Here is a 19,162-nt window from a genome sequence, read left to right as displayed (position 1 = left end):
TACCTGGATGACCCAGCGGTCACTGACGAGGTGCTGATTGTGAAAATCAACGAAGCAGCTATTCTTGAGTGGGAAAGACAACAAAAATTTAAGAAAAACTGTAAAGAGCCCAGAGTGAGAGAAATCCATGCTGAAACACAGTCAGCCCCAGAGTCAACAGTTGGAGCAGTTGGTGGACAAGAACGGGCATCCTCCACATTCACAAAAGGTAAAGTGAATCGAACACCACCGGCAATGACTCACACAGAATCTGAACTACTTGTTGTAATAAAACAGCTGAGAGGAGAGGTGGAAGAAATTAAAAAGGTCATGTCTGAGTCCCCTAGATCTTTTGCCCAGCAGCGAACAAGCAGGAAACGTGGCTGCAGAAATTGCCAAGAGAACAATAAAGGAGACAACTGCGACCATTGCTTCAAATGTGGACTGAGTGGACATCTGTCACGTGGATGTAGAAGTGGAAGGAGGCCTACTGATAAACAAGGACAGGTAGATATGTCATCTAGCACTGTTACAGCTGCACCAATGCCACCTGTTGACAAAAACAATCAGAATGAACAGCTCAGAGATGTCTACAAGTTAATCACAGATAGTATCCAGCACTTAGAGGCTAAAGTGGCAGCTAAAACACAAGATATGACCCTACAAAAGGAGGAAGCGGTCAGTGTCAGTCTCCTCTCCCCAAAACGAAGAACAGAGTTACTCAGTCTGATTGGCAAGAAATACGTCATTACCTGCCTGATAGATGACATAGAAACTAAAGCTTTGTGGGACACTGGATCACAGGTCTGCCTAATCAATGAGACATGGAGACAACAAAACATTCCACATGCTGCAGTCAGGAATCTAGCTGAGATTCTGGGAACAGATAGATTGGATGGGAGGGCAGTAAACCAGACACCTATTCCTTTTTCTGGGTGGGTTGAGGTCACATTCAAATTACCCTCAAACAGCACCAAACAGCTTGAGCTCTCTGTGCCAGTCCTTGTAGCTGATGGAGATGGGGTGGCAGAACAACCAATCATCGGTTACAATGTAATTGAGCAGGTGTTAGCGAAGGGTATAGCGCCACCACGTGCTGTCACAGAAGCAGTCAGTGCAGCATTCTCATTTGACTGTAAGAAAGCTGAAGTATTTCTGAAAGTAATGAAGCGTGGTGACGACGAGATAGGTGAAGCTACAGTTAAAGTGGGTAGAGAGATGAAGTCTATTCCAGCTGGTCAAACAAAAACGGTGAAGTGCACTGTGAGGGCAGGCTCACTCCCAGAACACCAAGACGTGTTATTTGAACCCTGTTCACAAGCAGAATTACCAGAAGGGTTAAAAATGGAAGAAAGTGTGATTCGATTACAGAGAGGTAGCTGGTCACGTGTTGCTATTCCAGTCACAAACAGCACTAGTCATGATATCCTATTGCCACCAAGAACTATACTGGGACAAACACAGAGGGTTAAAACCATGTATCCAGCAGATACAAAACCCGTAGACATCAGTCTGTCAGAGGCAAAGGTCCCACCACAAACAGTGGTGATAGAAAACAGAGAGAAGACTAAAGAAAACACTAAAGAAAGAGAGAGTGAGGAGAATTGGGATCCCCCAGTCCCCCTCACTCACCTTACCCCATCACATCAGCAACAGGTCAGACAACTTCTCAGAAAGGAATGCAATGCTTTTGCTAAGGATGAACATGATGTAGGGACCATCCCCTCACTGCAGCTCAAGATTCGTCTTAACGACCCCACACCTGTAAGGCGAACATACATATCAGTGCCAAAGCCGCTTCATAAGGAGGTAAAAGAATACTTGGAGGATTTGTTAAACAGAGGCTGGATAACAAAGTCTAAGTCCCCTTACTCCAGTCCCATTGTGTGTGTGAGAAAAAAAGATGGAAGCCTCCGACTGTGTTGTGATTATAGGGAGCTGAATAAGAAATCCATTCCGGATCGACACCCAATACCCCGCATATTAGATATGTTGAACAGCCTCAAAGGAAGTTCCTGGTTTTCAGTCCTTGACCAAGGAAAGGCCTATCACCAGGGCTTCCTGGAAGAATCAAGCCGTCCTCTCACAGCATTCATAACACCCTGGGGACTGTACGAGTGGGTAAGAATCCCTTTTGGCTTATCATCCGCACCAGCAGAATTCCAAAGGTCTATGGAGGAGTGTTTGCTTGGGCTGAGGGATGAGGTTTGTTTGCCTTACTTGGATGATAATCTCGTACATTCTCAGACATTTGAACACCACCTGAATGATCTGAGGCAGGTACTGCAGCGTTACCAAAGCCACGGAGTAAAGCTGACTCCCAGAAAATGTGAAGTATTCAGAAACCAGGTGAGATTTCTTGGGAAGCTGGTTACTAAAGAAGGCTACACTATGGACCCTGCAGATATTGCTCCAGTGCAGGCCATGAAGCAGCGGAAACCCACCACCATTGGAGAGTTAAGAAAATTACTGGGATTTATTTCCTACTATCGTAGTTACATCCCTAACTTTTCTTCCATTGCAAAGCCCATGTATGATCTCCTCACCGCAGAGAAATGTGGAAAAGGGAAGCCGAAACAAACCAGACAAGTCGGGAAGAAACAAAGTGGTGGAGGTCAGTTGCCATCATCTCATCCGATCACATGGTCTCCAGATCACCAACAGGTACTCTGCCGTCTAATTGACTTTCTCTCTGAGCCACCAGTGTTAGGGTATCCGGACTATGAACAACCCTTCACCTTACACTGCGATGCTTCACAAGTGGGGCTCGGGGCTGTGCTTTATCAGAGGCAGAAAGGGAAGCTGGTGGTGATTGCATATGGATCGAGGACGCTGACTGTCCCTGAGAGAAACTACCACCTCCACTCGGGAAAGTTGGAGTTCCTAGCCATGAAGTGGGCCATATGTGAGAGGTTTAGAGACTACCTCTATTATTCACCACCATTCACAGTCTTTACAGACAACAATCCACTCACGTATGTGCTCACTACAGCTAAGCTTAATGCAACTACTCATAGGTGGATAGCTGAACTAGCTGACTTCCAGTTCACTATTAAGTACCGCCCAGGCAAAGCTAATAGGGATGCTGATGGACTGTCGCGCATGCCCTTAGACATGGAGCAGTACATGCTAACATGCACACAAGCTGTGTTGCCTGAAGTTATGAACAGTATGACCCAGGCTGTAGCTATTCAGTCACAAGAGAGTGAGCCCTGGCTTTGTCCAGTGACCATATCGACAGCTATCGCTGAAGACGATGAGGGTTTGACATCAGTGGGGGAAATCTCTAAAACAGAGTTGAGAGAGGCACAAAAAGAAGATCCAGTGATTGGGCCGGTGTTAAAATACATGGCATCAAAACAGTGGCCAAAGTGTGGAAAACAACCTCAAAGTAACAAAGTAGCTGGACTGGCAAGACAAAAACATAAACTGCACCTTAGTGATGATGGACTGCTGTACAGGGAAACAACAAACAGACTACAGCTCCTCCTGCCTCAAAAGTACCATCGGCTGGTTTACAAAGAACTCCATGAAGATATGGGACATCTTGGAGTGGAGAGGGTGGTGAATCTCATCAGAGAACGCTTTTATTGGCCGCATATGCAGAAAGATGTTGAGCATTACATCACACAGGTGTGTAGCTGTCTGAAAAATAAGCGTCCAAACAAACCAACCAGAGCGCCTCTCACCAACATCATCACCACGTATCCTTTTGAGTTGGTATCAATTGACTTCTTACATCTGGAGAAATGTAAGGGAGGATATGAATATATCCTTGTTGTGATGGATCATTTCACGCGGTTCGCCCAGGCTTACCCCTGCCGCAACAAAGCTGCCAAAACAGCCGCAGAAAAGATATTTGGAGATTTTGCACTGAGGTTTGGGTTCCCTGCACGCCTTCATCACGACCAGGGTAAGGAATTTCAAAATAAGCTGTTTGCTAAACTACAAGAATACAGTGGGGTTAAGGGGTCCAGAACCACACCATATCACCCACAGGGGAACGGCCAGGTTGAAAGATTCAACAGGACACTTTTGGCCATGCTCAGAAACTTACCAGAGACTGCCAAAGCAGATTGGAAAGCGTCACTTGCAAAATTGGTTCATGCATTTAACTGTACTCGCAGTGAGGCCACGGGCTATGCACCTTATTTCCTCTTATTCGGTCGTAACCCTAGACTTCCTATTGACCTTATGTTTGGCATTACACCAAAAGATCAAGGTTCATCGCACAGCGACTACGCTGAGAAATGGAGGGCAAGAATGACTGAAGCTTACAAGCTGGCTTCCAACTCGGCAAACAAAGAGGCATTGAGAGGTAAAGTCCTCTATGACAGAAAAGTTCATGGTGCAGAGTTGTCTTTTGGATGCAGGGTGCTGGTTCGAAATCTGACTGAAAGAGGTGGTCCGGGAAAGTTGAGATCATTCTGGGAAGATAAAGTGTATGTTGTGACACAGAAGAAACATCCAGACAGTCCAGTATATGAGCTCAAACCAGAGAACGGCAAGGGACGTTGTAGGATCCTGCACAGGAATCTTCTGCTGCCATGCGACTTTCTCCCTGTGGAAAAAGTGGACTTACCTCTGGAACCTGGAAAAAGGAAAAAGAGACACAACAAGAGCAAACACAAAGAGCAAGAACAGAGCTCAGAGGATGAAAATGAGGATGGATGGACATCCATTATTGGACTACGACAAAGAGCCAGTGGACATGGTGAAGATCATCTGAATGTGGAAGCACCAGAGTTTTATCCAAGCAACGGAGAAGCAGCAGAGATGGAACACAATGAAGACAATGGAATAAGACGAGACCTGGCATCAGATGGAGAAGAAATCAGGGCATCAGAGCAGGACACTGAGGTATCTGACACTCAGAGTGAAGAGGGGTCTCCTGAATCTGCACCCAGTGATGAGGATGAAGATCCTGCTGATCCTCCTGCCATGGAGAATAAGTATCCTTTGAGAACAAGAAAACCAAAAATGATATTTACATATCATAAGTTAGGGCAGCCTACCATGTCACATGATTAAGTGCAAAGATAATACATAAGGATAGATTGAGCATGTGTTATGAATAATTTGCTGTTGTGTTCAGAGTAAAAGCAAAATATTTATAATCAGTTAACAGTAAAGTTATACTTGAGCAATGTGGAATTACAGTTGTTAATGTTAAACAAGTAATGACTACTAATTTGTTGGTTAAAAAGTGTATGACACTAAGACAGACTTAATCAAAGGAAGTGTACCACATGTTGGCTTAGATAGGAGGTTATTCCTGTGTAAAGTACCTTACTCTCAGGGAAGATGCAGATATCCTCGCTTATAGCGAAGTGGCAGTGGGCTGTTATCGTGCACAAATACACCTGCTGCAGACATATGGCATTAACAGGAGATATATGTCATATTTGGGACTGTGGACAGTCATGCATCTTTATGGACACATATGTACTCTGACTCCTTGGAAATAACTTTCTTACATGCCATGCATAGATGTCACATGTGGACTATTGAAATCATAATGTGGTTTGGTAATAGAATGTCAGGGACGACATCACTTTTTGGAGGGGAGAATGTGAGAATAGCGTGTTAGATAAGTACACCCCCCCCATTTCGCCATAATTAGTTGAACAGTCATTCTTCTTGTTTTTGTTTCATTTTGTAAACATTGTGCTCCATTTACCTTTACACAGGCATAGAATGTAATACATGTAGTACTTAATTTCCGCCACAGGGTGGCGGTGATCTATTGGTGCACTCTGTCCCGTGAAAGCTACACATTTTGTAGAGCAGTGTTGAAACATGGCGGACAGAACGTGTCTTAACCAAATGTGTACTTTGCCTGTGTATGTTTACAGGTGAGCAAACAATATAAGAGACATGAATATACATAAGATGAGCTGGGCAAGGGTTAGAGATGTGGGGAAGGGTTGGCAAGTTAAGTCGTGAATGTTGTATTAAAAGGTTGTAACGCCGTAATAAGCAACTTCTGCTAGCAGCTAAGCTAATCTTCTTGCGTCGCCATTAGGGTCCGGTCGCGGTACATTTATGTAGATGGTGTTTGTTTACTTTGTATGCCAAGGTTAAGAACTGGGAATAATATCAGGAGCCACAATGTGCTTTTATTTTGTGTATTTCCATTGCCCATTACTATGTCTATTAATATGTATTTTTGCGAATTGTGTAATACTTAGATTAGGATGTAAACAGACCAAGCTACACATTTTGTAGAGCAGTGTTGAAACATGGCGGACAGAACGTGTCTTAACCAAATGTGTACTTTGCCTGTGTATGTTTACAGAACTCATTAAAGGAACTACTCTTCAAGTCACGCTTGAGTTTATTTTCAAGTGTGCAACATATGCATGGGAACCAAAGAAAATCAAAAGCAGCAGACCACTTCCTTCCGAAGGTCCCGCTGGCTCGCCAGGTCGCCCTCCAGGACCTCCAGAGACAGTTGATCCCCTAGAGGAGAACAGGCAGTATGCCTTGAGGTGGTGGACGTCCTCTGAGCTCCCTGGTGGGTCTGTGGAAATCCTCAACGTGTGTTGAGGATTTAAAACTGCCTTTTTATAAGCCTACTAAATGTTGCTTTTTTATTCCCATACGTGTGTGTGTGTGTGTGTGTGTGTGTGTGTGTGTGTGTGTACGTGTGTGTGTGTGTGTGTGTGTGTGTGTGTGTGTGTGTGTGTTTGGAGAGAGAGAGAGAGAGAGAGAGAGAGAGAGAGAGGGGATGTGTGTATAAACATGAAGGGTTATAGGCTAATCCATGTGCATTGCATGTCAACATTATTAGGAGGATTAAGAAGAAGGTACTTTATTGAGCCCCGTGGAAAAATGCACAATTCTGCATGAACCCATCAGACAGTGAAGCGTTCATGTACCGACTCCAGCTCTTGTGCACTTGCCTTGTTCATCCACAGGGTGGAGGGGAAACCGGAGCACTTCTTAGAAATGATGTGACTTCAAATAATGAGCTATAGCCACCCCCACTCCTGGGTGTAGCCCACCCAGCTCAGCTTTAAGAGGCGCCGTAGAGAGACTGAGCTCTCATCCTGCTCTCAGCCGGGACAGCCAAGGTAGGACAGAAACGTGCTTTGATCAGTTATATTGACACCTAATACAATACAGTTGTTGCGGGTGTTACTGATTTGGTGCCCCCGTTTGGAACGTTATCACTCGAGTGGACGGAATGGATTGGCGTTTCATTGTGATTCATATAAGGCCTATATCAAGTGCGGAATTTAACACTGAGCATTTCATTAGGTCTACCCGGAGCTGGTCTTATCTCTGTGTTGAAGGCTGAAGCTGGACCTGGGCCAGACCGATACAACCAGGTGCGTTCACGTCATTGTATTGTAAAGTATAGGCCACCTCACAACTGCTATGATTAAACCTTGTTTGACCTGCTACAGCACCAGAATAAAACTGTTATATGTATTTAAGTTAACATTAGTTATGGAACATTACATTTAGTTTCACACACACACACGCACGCACGCACGCACGCACGCACACAGTAAGTAAGGGTTATCTATAATTTGCGTGTATCTGTTAAAAATGCCCTAGCAAACCTTGAACTATCAGGCTACTGAGGGAAATGGTGTGTGAGAATATCTGTAATGGTTGAGACTGCGCCGCCCTCGGTAATGACACAATGTCGTATTTAGGCGCTCATTTCTGACAAACAGGGCATCTCTTCCATGATTGGTTCGGGGAATCCATGGAAGCTTTTATTAAACTACGATCCACATAGTAGAATGTCTGCCGTCTTGTAAAATTGTTTCCACAATCACTTTTACACATTTGTGGATCGCATGGCTCTTGTGAGTTGCTCATTTTTCTTTGTGAATTTTTGTCCAATATATCACACTGTATATCACTACCACAATCCACAATAATTTTCTCCTTGTGCCTTGCAATCATTTTCCATACAAAGAAATATTTTACTTTTACTATTTTACTATTTAACTTGTGGCTGCTAAAATGATATCCACACTTACACTTCATATTACGTGTCCAACGAAATTGTAAAAGTATATCCATACGAATGTCACGATGCACAAATACACATAATTTACCTTTTTCACGTGTTTGGTAAAATGCTATCCACACACTCACTTTCAGAACAGATTAGGACATGTGAACTCGCCTGTAGGCCTAAGCATGTGTGGATCTCGTCGAGTTTGTGTCCAATGTGTACCGCAGCAAATCTGGCTGCATACTTAGCATCCACCTATAGAGGGCGACATGTGCACCTGTATACTGCAATATCGCCAAGGCTATTTCAAAGGCAGTGTCGTCGTTTATTTTACAAAGTTTAGCTTTTTGCAGACCTTTTTATTTTACGGATCAGCCGCGGTAATCATATAATTTAATAATCATTTTGGCTGTCAATTACAGCTGTGTGAAATGCACTATTCTAAATGGCTGAGAAGGTTGTTTAGTTTCAAAATCGCTCTGTACCCCCCCCCCCCCTCTCTCCCCCTCCCCCCCCCCCTCTCCCCCCCCTCTCCCCCTCCCTCTCCCTCTCCCTCTCCCTCCCTCTCCCTCTCTCTCTCTCTCTCTCTCTCACACGCATATATATGTAAATGCACAAACATGCAGAGGTTTTCCTGACATGTTTGTGTCTCATTTCAGATCACGCCAGGGATATTTCTACGAGGGTCAACCTGGTTTAAGACGGGGAACAAACTGTTGATTGTCAGGGCTAACCTTCCTGCTATCTTCTCAACTCCTCAAAAGATCTTACAACCGTTTGAATTAGTCAGAAATCAGAGAAGTTAACAAATATTGCTTCAATGTTTCATTCTTTTAAAACAGCGTTTTCGCCCCCCCCCCTAAGCGGTTGGCAGAAGCTGTTAAGAAAGAAGGCAAGAAGATTGAAGTACGTTCAGGTACTCTGGAGGTTTACACTCTTCCTCTGGAAGCCCAGCCCATGGAGATAGAGGGATGCAAATGCTTCATGTTTGGAAAAGACTTTGGTAGAAAGAACCGCACCATCATGGTTCTAGGAGCCACTGGGGCGGGCAAGTCCACCATGGTCAACAGGATGATCAACTACATCTTGGGTGTCACATGGGACGATACCTTTAGATTCAAGTTGGTGGACGAAGGCACGGCCAAGTCTCAGGCTCACAGCCAGACCTCTGAAGTCACCGTGTACAAGCTCAACCACCGAGAGGGCTTCCAGATCGACTACTCCCTGACTATTGTGGACACGCCGGGTTTCGGAGACACGAGAGGCATAGAAAGAGATGGGTTGATTATGAGTCAGTTAGAACATTTATTCTCTGCTAAAAGTGGAATCAGCGAGATTGATGCTATCTGCTTCGTGGTCCAAGCATCTTTAGCTCGGCTTACAACGACGCAGAAATGCTGCTTTGATTCGGTGCTCCGCATATTTGGCAAAGATGTGGCAGAGAACATCCGGATTCTGGTGACATTTGCAGATCACACAAAACCAGTGGTTCTCGGGGCGATCAATGAGTTCGGGGTCCCATGTCCTAAAACGAAAAATGGTTTACCAATTCACTTCAAATTCAATAACTCTATACCTGGTGCATATGTAGCAGGTACATAAGATGTATGTATGCATTCCACCAAAATTCCCTCATGTTTTATTTATTACTTGTATTTCGTGATATATTCTGTAAATAGATCGTTCGGGAGCTTTTGTTATTTTATTTTGAAGTTTCGATCGTGACGTCATTTTCTTCCGTTGCGCTCGCCATTCCTCACTTGTTGTTTTAATGCTGTGAGGAGGTGAGTGTTCTCCCCTCTGCTCTGTGCAGCTTTCTGTTCTAAAATTGTTAATGAGAAAATAACCAGTGTAAACGATTGACGTGCTGCAGTGTCCTGTGTACTAATGCTGCTGCATTATTTGTGCATTTATTTCATTCAGAAATAAATACGCCACTGTCGCTACAGTTCGGCCAAAGTGACACACCAAGTCCCTGTGTCCTACTCCATTTCACAACACACAACGCAGAGCCAGACCGGTTACATTGGTGCCGTGACCCGGATTGACGTCGTGGACCAACACCAGCTTGGTCACCGGAGGTTGTTGGACGACAGAACAACGACGAACGAAAAAAAAAAGGTTTCCTTAAGAGGGTTACATTGGAGTGACTTTGTCACGGTTCAAGGACATTAGGGGGATTTGGTTTATTTATTTTTTTTGTTTCATTTTCTTATAAAGAAAAGAAATGTACAGTGTCAAATGAAGGAAAGGAATACAGTACTTTCCGTGGTTTATTGAGTCAGTATTTTCATTGTTTTTTTTTTACTTAAGAAAAATGGATTCCAATGTTGAAAATGGGACTGCTATTCGTACTGTTGATTCTATTTCCGGGAGGGGGGCACAGATGTTCACCTCTCCAGTTGCTGATTCGGGGAGGGGAACACAGCTAGTGAACTCTTTTGGGAGGGGGGTACAGTTGTTTAACTCTCCAGTTGCAAGTCCAGGTGACGTGAGGTCACCAGCGTTCAGCTCCATCCGTCGAGTTGATGTCCCAGACAATGTGGCTTCCTCAGTTTTCACCTCCACCCATCTACCTAGTCTCACACCACTTACTCACAGACCTACTCTTTCACTTTCGGCCATCCCAGACAGGAGTGACCCAGCTTTGAGTGATCTCATCACGCATATCGCCCAGCAAGTAGGACAGTCTATATCAGCTCAGTTGAAGGGAGTGAGTCAGGCGAATGAAGGTGCTCAAGCACGAGTTGAGAACTCAGGTGCAGGCCAGTCGTTCGTTGACTCCACACTTAACCTGACTGGTGTGAAGTTAGTCATGCAGTCCGATGTGAGAGAGCCTCCTGTGTACAGAGGGGATGGGTCCGACAAGCTTTCGGTACATGAGTGGGAAGAGCTCATGTTCACCTACTTGAGAAGAAGACATGTGGAGCTGGGAGAGCAGCACCAGGAGATGTTGTCTAGATTAATGGGGAAAGCCAGGGACATTGTGAAGATAACACTCCGTAGCAATCCTTCACTGAAGCCTCATGAGAACCCAAAAGTAATTATCAACATACTGAAACAGCATTTCAGTGGTGTGGCGTGTTCCAGTATGCCTCTTGCAGACTTCTATAGCACTGTGCCTGTAGCAGGAGAGAACCCAGTCGAGTACTGGATCCGCCTTAACAAGGCTGTTGATGCAGCTGAGGAGGGTTTGAGCAGACAGGGGCGACATATTGATGATCTCAGTCGAGAGGTAACCATGATGTTTGTCAAGTACTGTCCCGATCCCTCCCTTGCTGCAGTGCTACGGTTCAAGGCGCCAGAGAAATGGACAGCTGGTGAAATACAGGAGCACGTTGACCGTTATCAGATTGACATGAGAGAACAGCTGAATACCAGACCAAACCGTCATGTCCCAGCAAGACATGTGGCAGTTCATATTCAAACACCTGTGTCTGAGGAGGTGTTGTTGGGCAGCCATCCGGAGGTACTCCCTGTGCAGGCCGAAGTGAGTGCCACGTCTACCACTCAGTTTGATGAAAACTGCCTAAAGACCCTGATTGGCCTGCTTGACCGCACACTTTCTCAGAACAGCCAGGTGATGGCTCAGAATAACAGGCCGATGTATAGACAGCACCCGTCTGACCAGTCACAGAGAAGATACTGCAAGGTTTGCAAGTCTGCAGAACACACTACCCTAATGCACTGCCGGCGAGATCGCCTGTGTTTGTCTTGCTTCAAGCCGGGTCATATCAAGAGAGAATGCTCAAGTTACACTCCCGGACGGGAGGACCAGGCCACACATCTACCTCAAGAGCAACAGCATTTAAACTGATTGGCCCGCATTGGGAGAGGGGATGTGCGGGTGAAGACAATCAAACCTTCAGGAGTGGGAGTGAATTTGAACAGTGTTATGTGAAAGTGTGCAGTGCAGCACCGGCTGGTGTGAAGATAATAGCACAGAACACACACAGAGTTGAGCCATATGATGAGCTATTCTATGCTCCAGTCGATGTGAATAATGTGTTCCAGATTCAAGGAATGCTTGATTCAGGTTCCATGGCCTGTACTTTCAGTGTAGAAGCAGAGGAGAGGATGCTGAGTGAGAAAGTGCTGTCAGATCCAAGACCGATGACACAGGAAGTGGTTTTGGTGGGCTGTGGAGGGAAGCTCACCAAACCAAAGTGTATGCATGAGGTTGAACTGAAGGTGTATGGGTTGAGCTGTATCGTTCCAGTTTTGGTGGTGCCAGGCCAGCGAGATGATCTCATCATTGGCACGAATGTGATCAAGTTTCTCATGCGCCAGTTGAAGAACAATGATGATTACTGGCGGCTTATCTCTGTTCGCAGTCTTTCTTCATCCCCTGAGTGTGAACAGTTCTTGGATCTCATGGCGAACACGTCTCGTTGGAGGAGTGAGGAGCTACCGGACAAGATTGGCACAGTCAAGCTCCAACAGTCAGTTACTCTTCTAGCGATGCAAGAGCACCTGGTCTGGGGTAAGCTGCCTAACAATGCGCCCATGTCACCGGGAAGCACTGTGCTGGTTGAACCAACCTCATCCAAGTCCATGCCACGTAACATCATGGTTGGCCGTGTCGTGACGCCTCTGTGGGGTGATAGGTGGGTCCCCATGAAGGTCACCAATCTGTCTGATAGACCAGTCACACTGAAGAGGAACTGTAAGCTGGCAGATGTGTCCCCTTGTCTAGCTCTGGAAGATTTTGAACTCCTCCAAGGCTATAGCCAGATCGACACAGCTGTTCCAGGCAAGCGTCATACACCACTCAGTCCTTCAGGTCTCGAACAGAGATTGCGAGATGTTGGCCTTGACAAACTTGACATACAGCCTTGTCAGACTAGCGCCGCAGGAACTGTGAAGTTAGTCCAGCTGCTCGAATGCTACAACGATGTCTTTTCCAAGCACGAAATGGATTGCGGTGAGGCAAAGGGCTTTGTCCACCGCATTCGACTAACAGATGATCGTCCATTCCGCCTCCCCTACCGGAGAGTACCGCCTGCTCACTACCAGAAGCTACGTCAAGTGTTGACAGATATGGAGGAGCAAGGGATAATTCGGAAGTCAGTGAGTGATTATGCATCACCGCTAGTGATGGTATGGAAAAAGGATGGAAACTTGAGGATCTGCACCGACTTTCGGTGGTTGAATGCGAGAACACTCAAGGACGCCCATCCCCTTCCACACCAGTCGGACTGCTTGGCTGCCTTGGGAGGGAACACCTACTTCAGCACAATGGATTTAACGTCCGGTTTCTACAACATTCCCATGGCAGAAGAGGACAAAAAATACACTGCCTTCACCACACCGCTAGGCCTGCATGAGTATAATAGGATGCCGCAGGGACTGTGCAATAGTCCGGCCTCATTTATGCGCATGATGCTCAGTATATTTGGGGATTTGAACTTCAGCAGCCTTTTATGCTATTTAGACGATTTGCTCGTCTTCGCATCAACTGAAGAGGAGGCTCTACGGAGACTGGAGGGCGTGTTCCAGCGCCTGCGAGAGAACAACCTGAAGTTGAGTCCTAAGAAGTGTCATCTGATGCGATCGTCTGTCAAGTTTCTGGGTCACATCATAGATGGAAACGGGGTGGCTGTGGATCCTGCGAAGGTGGATGTCATATCCAGTATGTCGAGGTCTGATCTTATGGAGGATGACAGATGTACACCTTCAGTGCGGAGGATCAAATCCTTTTTGGGCATGGTTTTCTTCTACCAGCACTTCATCCCCAACTGCTCTTCCATTGCCAAGCCACTCTTTGCTCTGACTGCTGGGCAGAAGAGAAGAGGAAGAAAAAAAGTAAATGTGAAGGCAGGAACATTCAGGAAACTCAAGCCTGATGACTGGACCCCAGAGTGTGACATTGCCTTTGCCGGTCTTAAAGAACGTCTGCTGGACTGTGCGGTCCTTGCACATCCTGACTTTTCACGTCCTCTGATCCTGTCGACTGATGCCTCCTTGGATGGGCTCGGTGCAGTGTTGTCACAAGTCCCTGCTGGTGAAAGTAAAGCACGACCCATAGCGTTTGCGAGTAAGACCCTCAGCAGCTCTCAGAAGAACTACCCAGCTCATCGGCTCGAGTTTCTGGCATTGAAGTGGAGTGTCTGTGACAAATTCAGCCACTGGCTGAAGGGCAATTCCTTCACAGTATGGACGGACAACAATCCACTCACATATATAATGACCAAGCCAAAACTCGACGCCTGCGAACAGCGATGGGTTGCGAAGCTCGCTCCCTACACATTTAGTCTAAAGCACATTGCGGGAACCAAGAACATAGTGGCTGACGCTCTCAGCCGGGACCCGTTTGCGAAGACTGCTGGGCGTAGACTTGTCTCAGAGTCCTACAAAGATCTGCTTGCCGAATCTGATGGGGTTGGAGAAGATGGAGTTCAGGATGTCTTTCGTTTAAAAGTCCAGTATCAGGCGATGAGGACGGAACAAGATACTGCGACTCGGTCCTGTTGTTCCCCACCTCTCTGTGACAGCATTGTAGAAGCTGTCCTTGATTCTCACAACAACTGGGATGCGGCTGCAGAGTCCAGGGCGACAGGGTTGATCCAGTCTGTTCAGCACTTCCTTCCACCAGGGCAAGACCTGCTGCCTGCCTTCTCCGTAGAAGAGCTCCAGCGACACCAAGAGCTTGATCCTGGCATCTCTACGGTTATGCCATTTCTGAATCGGCGGAGGAGGCCCTCAAGGCGGGAGAGGGATGGTTTGGACTCAAGTGCCTTGGTCCTTATCAGACAGTGGGAGAGACTTAAAGTCGTTGATGGAGTGCTCTACAGAGTCGCTAAGGATTCCATGAGCAAGCAGAAGAGACACCAGTTTGTCTTGCCCCGGAACCTGGTGGAGAAGGCCTTGCGTGGTGTGCATGACTTGGCCGGTCATCAGGGGCAGGCGAGAACAATTCACCTCGCGAGACAGCGCTTCTTTTGGCCTGGAATGGAGCGTCAGATTAAAGGCTATGTCAAGTGCTGTCAGAGGTGCATCCTGGCCAAGACACCAGATCCTTCTGCCAGAGCTCCGCTTGAAAGTATCAGGACATCTCATCCTATGGAACTGGTGTGTTTGGATTTCTGGAATGCAGAAGATAGCAAACAGCGCTCCGTGGATGTTCTTGTCTTGACAGATCATTTCACAAAGTTGGCCCACGCCTTTCCCTGCACAAACCAACAGGCGAAGCAGGTTGCTAAAAAGTTATGGGACAATGTTTTCTGTGTGTATGGGTTTCCAGAGCGCATCCACACAGATCAAGGAGCCAACTTTGAGAGTGAGCTCATTGCAGAGTTGCTTCGGCTATCGGGAGTCTCCAAGTCGCACACTACAGCTTATCACCCCATGGGGAACGGAGGAACTGAGAGATTTAACAGGACTCTGGGGAATATGCTCCGTTCGCTGCCGCTGAGAGAGAAGGCCAAGTGGCCCCAGCAAATCCAGACCCTGACATTTGCATACAATGCGACGGTGCATGAGACAACTGGGTACGCGCCTTTTTACCTCATGTTTGGTCGGATTCCAAGACTCCCTGTTGATGTGATGTTCAAACAGGTCCTGCACGACCCAATGGTTGTTGACTACGGCAGCTATGTGACATCGCTTATGTCTCACCTCCATGAGGCAGCAGGCATCGCTCAAAGGCATGCCATCAAGGAGCAAGACAAGCAAGCGAGAGGTTACAATCGAAGGGTCAAGGGGACTTACCTGAACGTGGGAGATAGAGTACTGCTCGCCAATAAAGGCGAAAGGGGAAAGAAGAAACTTGCGGATAAGTGGGAACCGACTGTTTATACTGTCATGGACAGCAAACCGCAGACTCATATCTACAAGTTGGTAGATGACAAAGGGAACGCAAAGGTGGTACATCGCAACCTTATCATGGATATCAGCTTCCTACCTGTGGAGTCTGCTGATGGAGGATTGGCAGGATCGGAGGACAGTTTTGGTGATTCAGAGGACGAGTCCCACATTGAGGATCTCATCGACTCTTTGAATGAGGAGGGTTCGATGGATAGGGCAAGCGCATGGGTTCTGAGTGGGGCGGAGGAAGCTGCCAGCCTCCGGTCCTGTGACGAAGCTGATGCGGATGAAGATCAGTCTGATGCGGGGCATGATCCGTCTGATGCGGGGTCGGAGCAGTCGGCTGCACCAGATACAGCGTCAGTGATTGACGCGAGTAGTGTCCAGTCGTTTCACCCAGTCACAGTGCCAGCAGTTGACACATCAGACACAGTGCCGATGGTTGCCGCAGGCCATGTCCCAACAGTTATCCCTGACGCAATGTCACCGGTTGGGGAATGGGGCAGAGTAGGCCAGGCACCACCTAAGCAGGAAGACGGTGTGGTCAGGACACGTGTTGGCAGGGTTGTTGGGAAAGTCAACCGTCTGATCGAAACGATGGCTCAAAAGCCGTGTGACATGACTACCTCATTTGGTTAGAGATCAAGGACTCTTTTTGCCCTGTTCTGTTCAAAAGGGGTTGATTTGTGTCTTTTCCACTGTTGTTTTGAGTATTTGCTTTACACTGTGTCTCACTAAGATGGTGTGCTTATGTATGCTTACGACTATGGTTTGGGACTTGGGTAGGCCGGGTGGTTTGGTGTACACGGCACCAGACAATTCTAGGAGGGACTAAGGCCTGTACGCCCTTTGATTTCTCTGAACCTGTTTCCCAGGTAGCTTTTGAGCTGGATGTAAAGATTAGATCTTTATGTGAACCCGTGCCAGTAAGCCAGTATTGGTTGTCCCTGTAAGTGTTATGTACTGGCAGCCGCTCAGGATTTTGGTGTAATTCAGGAGGGGTGAATGTAGCAGGTACATAAGATGTATGTATGCATTCCACCAAAATTCCCTCATGTTTTATTTATTACTTGTATTTCGTGATATATTCTGTAAATAGATCGTTCGGGAGCTTTTGTTATTTTATTTTGAAGTTTCGATCGAGACGTCATTTTCTTCCGTTGCGCTCGCCATTCCTCACTTGTTGTTTTAATGCTGTGAGGAGGTGAGTGTTCTCCCCTCTGCTCTGTGCAGCTTTCTGTTCTAAAATTGTTAATGAGAAAATAACCAGTGTAAACGATTGACGTGCTGCAGTGTCCTGTGTACTAATGCTGCTGCATTATTTGTGCATTTATTTCATTCAGAAATAAATACGCCACTGTCGCTACAGTTCGGCCAAAGTGACACACCAAGTCCCTGTGTCCTACTCCATTTCACAACACACAACGCAGAGCCAGACCGGTTACACATACAACGAAAATGAGGGGGGTGACATTGAAGAAGATGGAAACAATGATGAGGATGAGGATGATGAGGAAGAAGAAGGCCTTAAAAAGTGTTGGGACATGGGAACCAAAAACATGAAAGAATTCTTTTCTGATCTGAAAGTCATTGAGACCAAGAGCTTGACCTTAACCAAGGAGGTGCTCAGACAGAGAGCTCAGCTGGAGATCTCCATTGAGAATATCCAGATGAAGGTGAAATTGGCCTTAACTAAATTTGAGGAGATTAAAAAAGAATCTCAAATTCTCCAAGCACACGAGTCAGCTATCGCAGACAATAAGAAATTTGATTATGAGGTCAGCGTCACAAGGCCTGTTAAAGTTAAAACCGAAAAATACTCAATGAACTGTGAGGAATGTAATGTCACTTGCCACAAATCATGCTGGGTAAGGCAGGGTATCGACCTGGTTAAGACTGTACCGTTGGTTAAAAATGTGGTAACGTTTCTTCCCACAATTCCTCCCGTGGAAAATGTTCTTTGTGAGGCCTTTACCTGGTCTGGTAAATGCAAAGAATGCAAAGGCGAGTGCCCTCCAACGAAGCATGCCTTCAAAGCTTTCTACTGGGGTTCCGAGACGGTGAAAGAGAAACGAACCTACGAGGAGCTGAAAGAAAAGTATGAGACGGCCTCTAAGAAAGCCATGTCCGTTGGTGACATCATCAAACAGATGGAGCTGGAGCACGACCACCTAGAGGACGAGGTGGTCAAGCTGATGGAGCGCTCAGCCAAGTGTCGCAACACCCTTAAGGAGATCGCTCTGAGGCCCGATCCAATCTCAACAGCCGATTACATCGACCTGCTGATAGAGGGAGAGAAGTCAGAGGCCAAGCCTGGCTACCTGGAGCGCATCAATAAACTCCAGGATCTGAAGAAAAAGGCCACTACCACGGGGGAGGTTGCTAGCGGGGCCACAGCAGACTCAATTTTGCGGCCGGACAGTCCATTGGTTAGTACCTCTCCCAGCGCAAACCCCCCGAAAAAGAAGTTAATATAGGCTCTTAATACACGGCTCTTGTCAATGCTGTAGAATGTTCTGTTCCCTTGCATGGGCCTTCCCGACTTCCGGTGGTCAATTATTTTTTGACAATTTACCGCGTCATTGTCGGGTTCGCCCTGTCAGGGTTTATTTTCCGATAATCTTTACTCGATTTGATTTAATTACATGGATGCTATTGATGTGAATTAACAGAGTAATGAAATTAATAGAAATGTTTTTAAACTGTCTTTCTTATTCGGCATTTGCAAAGTAAAGTGTTGATGCATTTTCCTAATTCAGATAGAGGAGCGTTGTTCCTTGCTTCACTGGTCTGTTTAGCCTAGATGCTGGGTTTGGAGCCCCCCCCCACAACCTGTTCACTCTCTGGCTGAGGTATCATTGAAGCGAGACTTCTGTGATTTGCTCAGTCTAGATCGCGATGTTGAAATGAACAAATAAATGTATTCCCCTGATTTTATTCCCCTATTTTTGAGTTCATTTCTGTTGTTCTGTGTACTTTATATGCTTGGCCACATACTCCACTCCAGCTGGAACACTGAGTCACTGAGTGCATTGACTTACTGCTTCTATGTCCTAATTTTTCAAGTTAATTGTGCAAATTCATATGTGTACGTAACACACACTTCAGCACATTGGATTATGACTGTGATGTACTTTTATCATGAGATAAATAAATGTATTACTTTTAAATTCATGGTTTGTTGCGTTCTTCATCAGTAGTTTATCAATGTAGATGTTATGGCAATTCATGATGCATTATTTTTAAGTTTGGGTCCCGGGAGGCACATATTTCTCCCTTGGGTCTTGAAGTGAAAATGTTTAGAACCACTGTATTAGAGGACAAGAACCAAGGCTGTAAAACAATATTCACTAAAGTATAATCATGTTGAATCATGCGTTACCTAAAAGAGAATTAAAG

At 46.2% G+C, this 19,162-nt stretch overlaps 1 protein-coding gene across 1 annotated transcript; it reads left to right on the top strand.

The window, feature by feature from the left end:
- Positions 1 to 6,989: 6,989 nt before the first annotated feature.
- Positions 6,990 to 18,924, top strand: LOC115548213 (uncharacterized). Its single transcript, XM_030362689.1, has 4 exons — positions 6,990 to 7,055; positions 7,243 to 7,313; positions 8,617 to 9,540; positions 17,211 to 18,924. The coding sequence occupies exons 3-4, from the start codon at positions 8,915 to 8,917 to the stop codon at positions 18,238 to 18,240; spliced, it is 1,656 nt and encodes a 551-aa protein (XP_030218549.1). The 5' UTR covers positions 6,990 to 7,055; positions 7,243 to 7,313; positions 8,617 to 8,914; the 3' UTR covers positions 18,241 to 18,924.
- The last annotated feature ends 238 nt before the right edge of the window (positions 18,925 to 19,162 follow it).

This window comes from Gadus morhua, chromosome 8 (assembly GCF_902167405.1).
Source record: "Gadus morhua chromosome 8, gadMor3.0, whole genome shotgun sequence".
Lineage (NCBI taxonomy): Eukaryota > Metazoa > Chordata > Actinopteri > Gadiformes > Gadidae > Gadus > Gadus morhua.
The sequence above is the reverse complement of the archived record's forward strand: the minus strand, read 5'-3'. Positions and strand labels throughout refer to the sequence as shown.

Coding starts and splice junctions, on each gene's coding strand:
- LOC115548213 (XM_030362689.1), top strand. CDS start 8,915: ATGGAGATAGAGGGATGCAAATGCTTCATGTTTGGAAAAGACTTTGGT. Junction 9,541..17,210: donor AATAACTCTATACCTGGTGC/ATATGTAGCAGG, acceptor GACCGGTTACAC/ATACAACGAAAATGAGGGGG.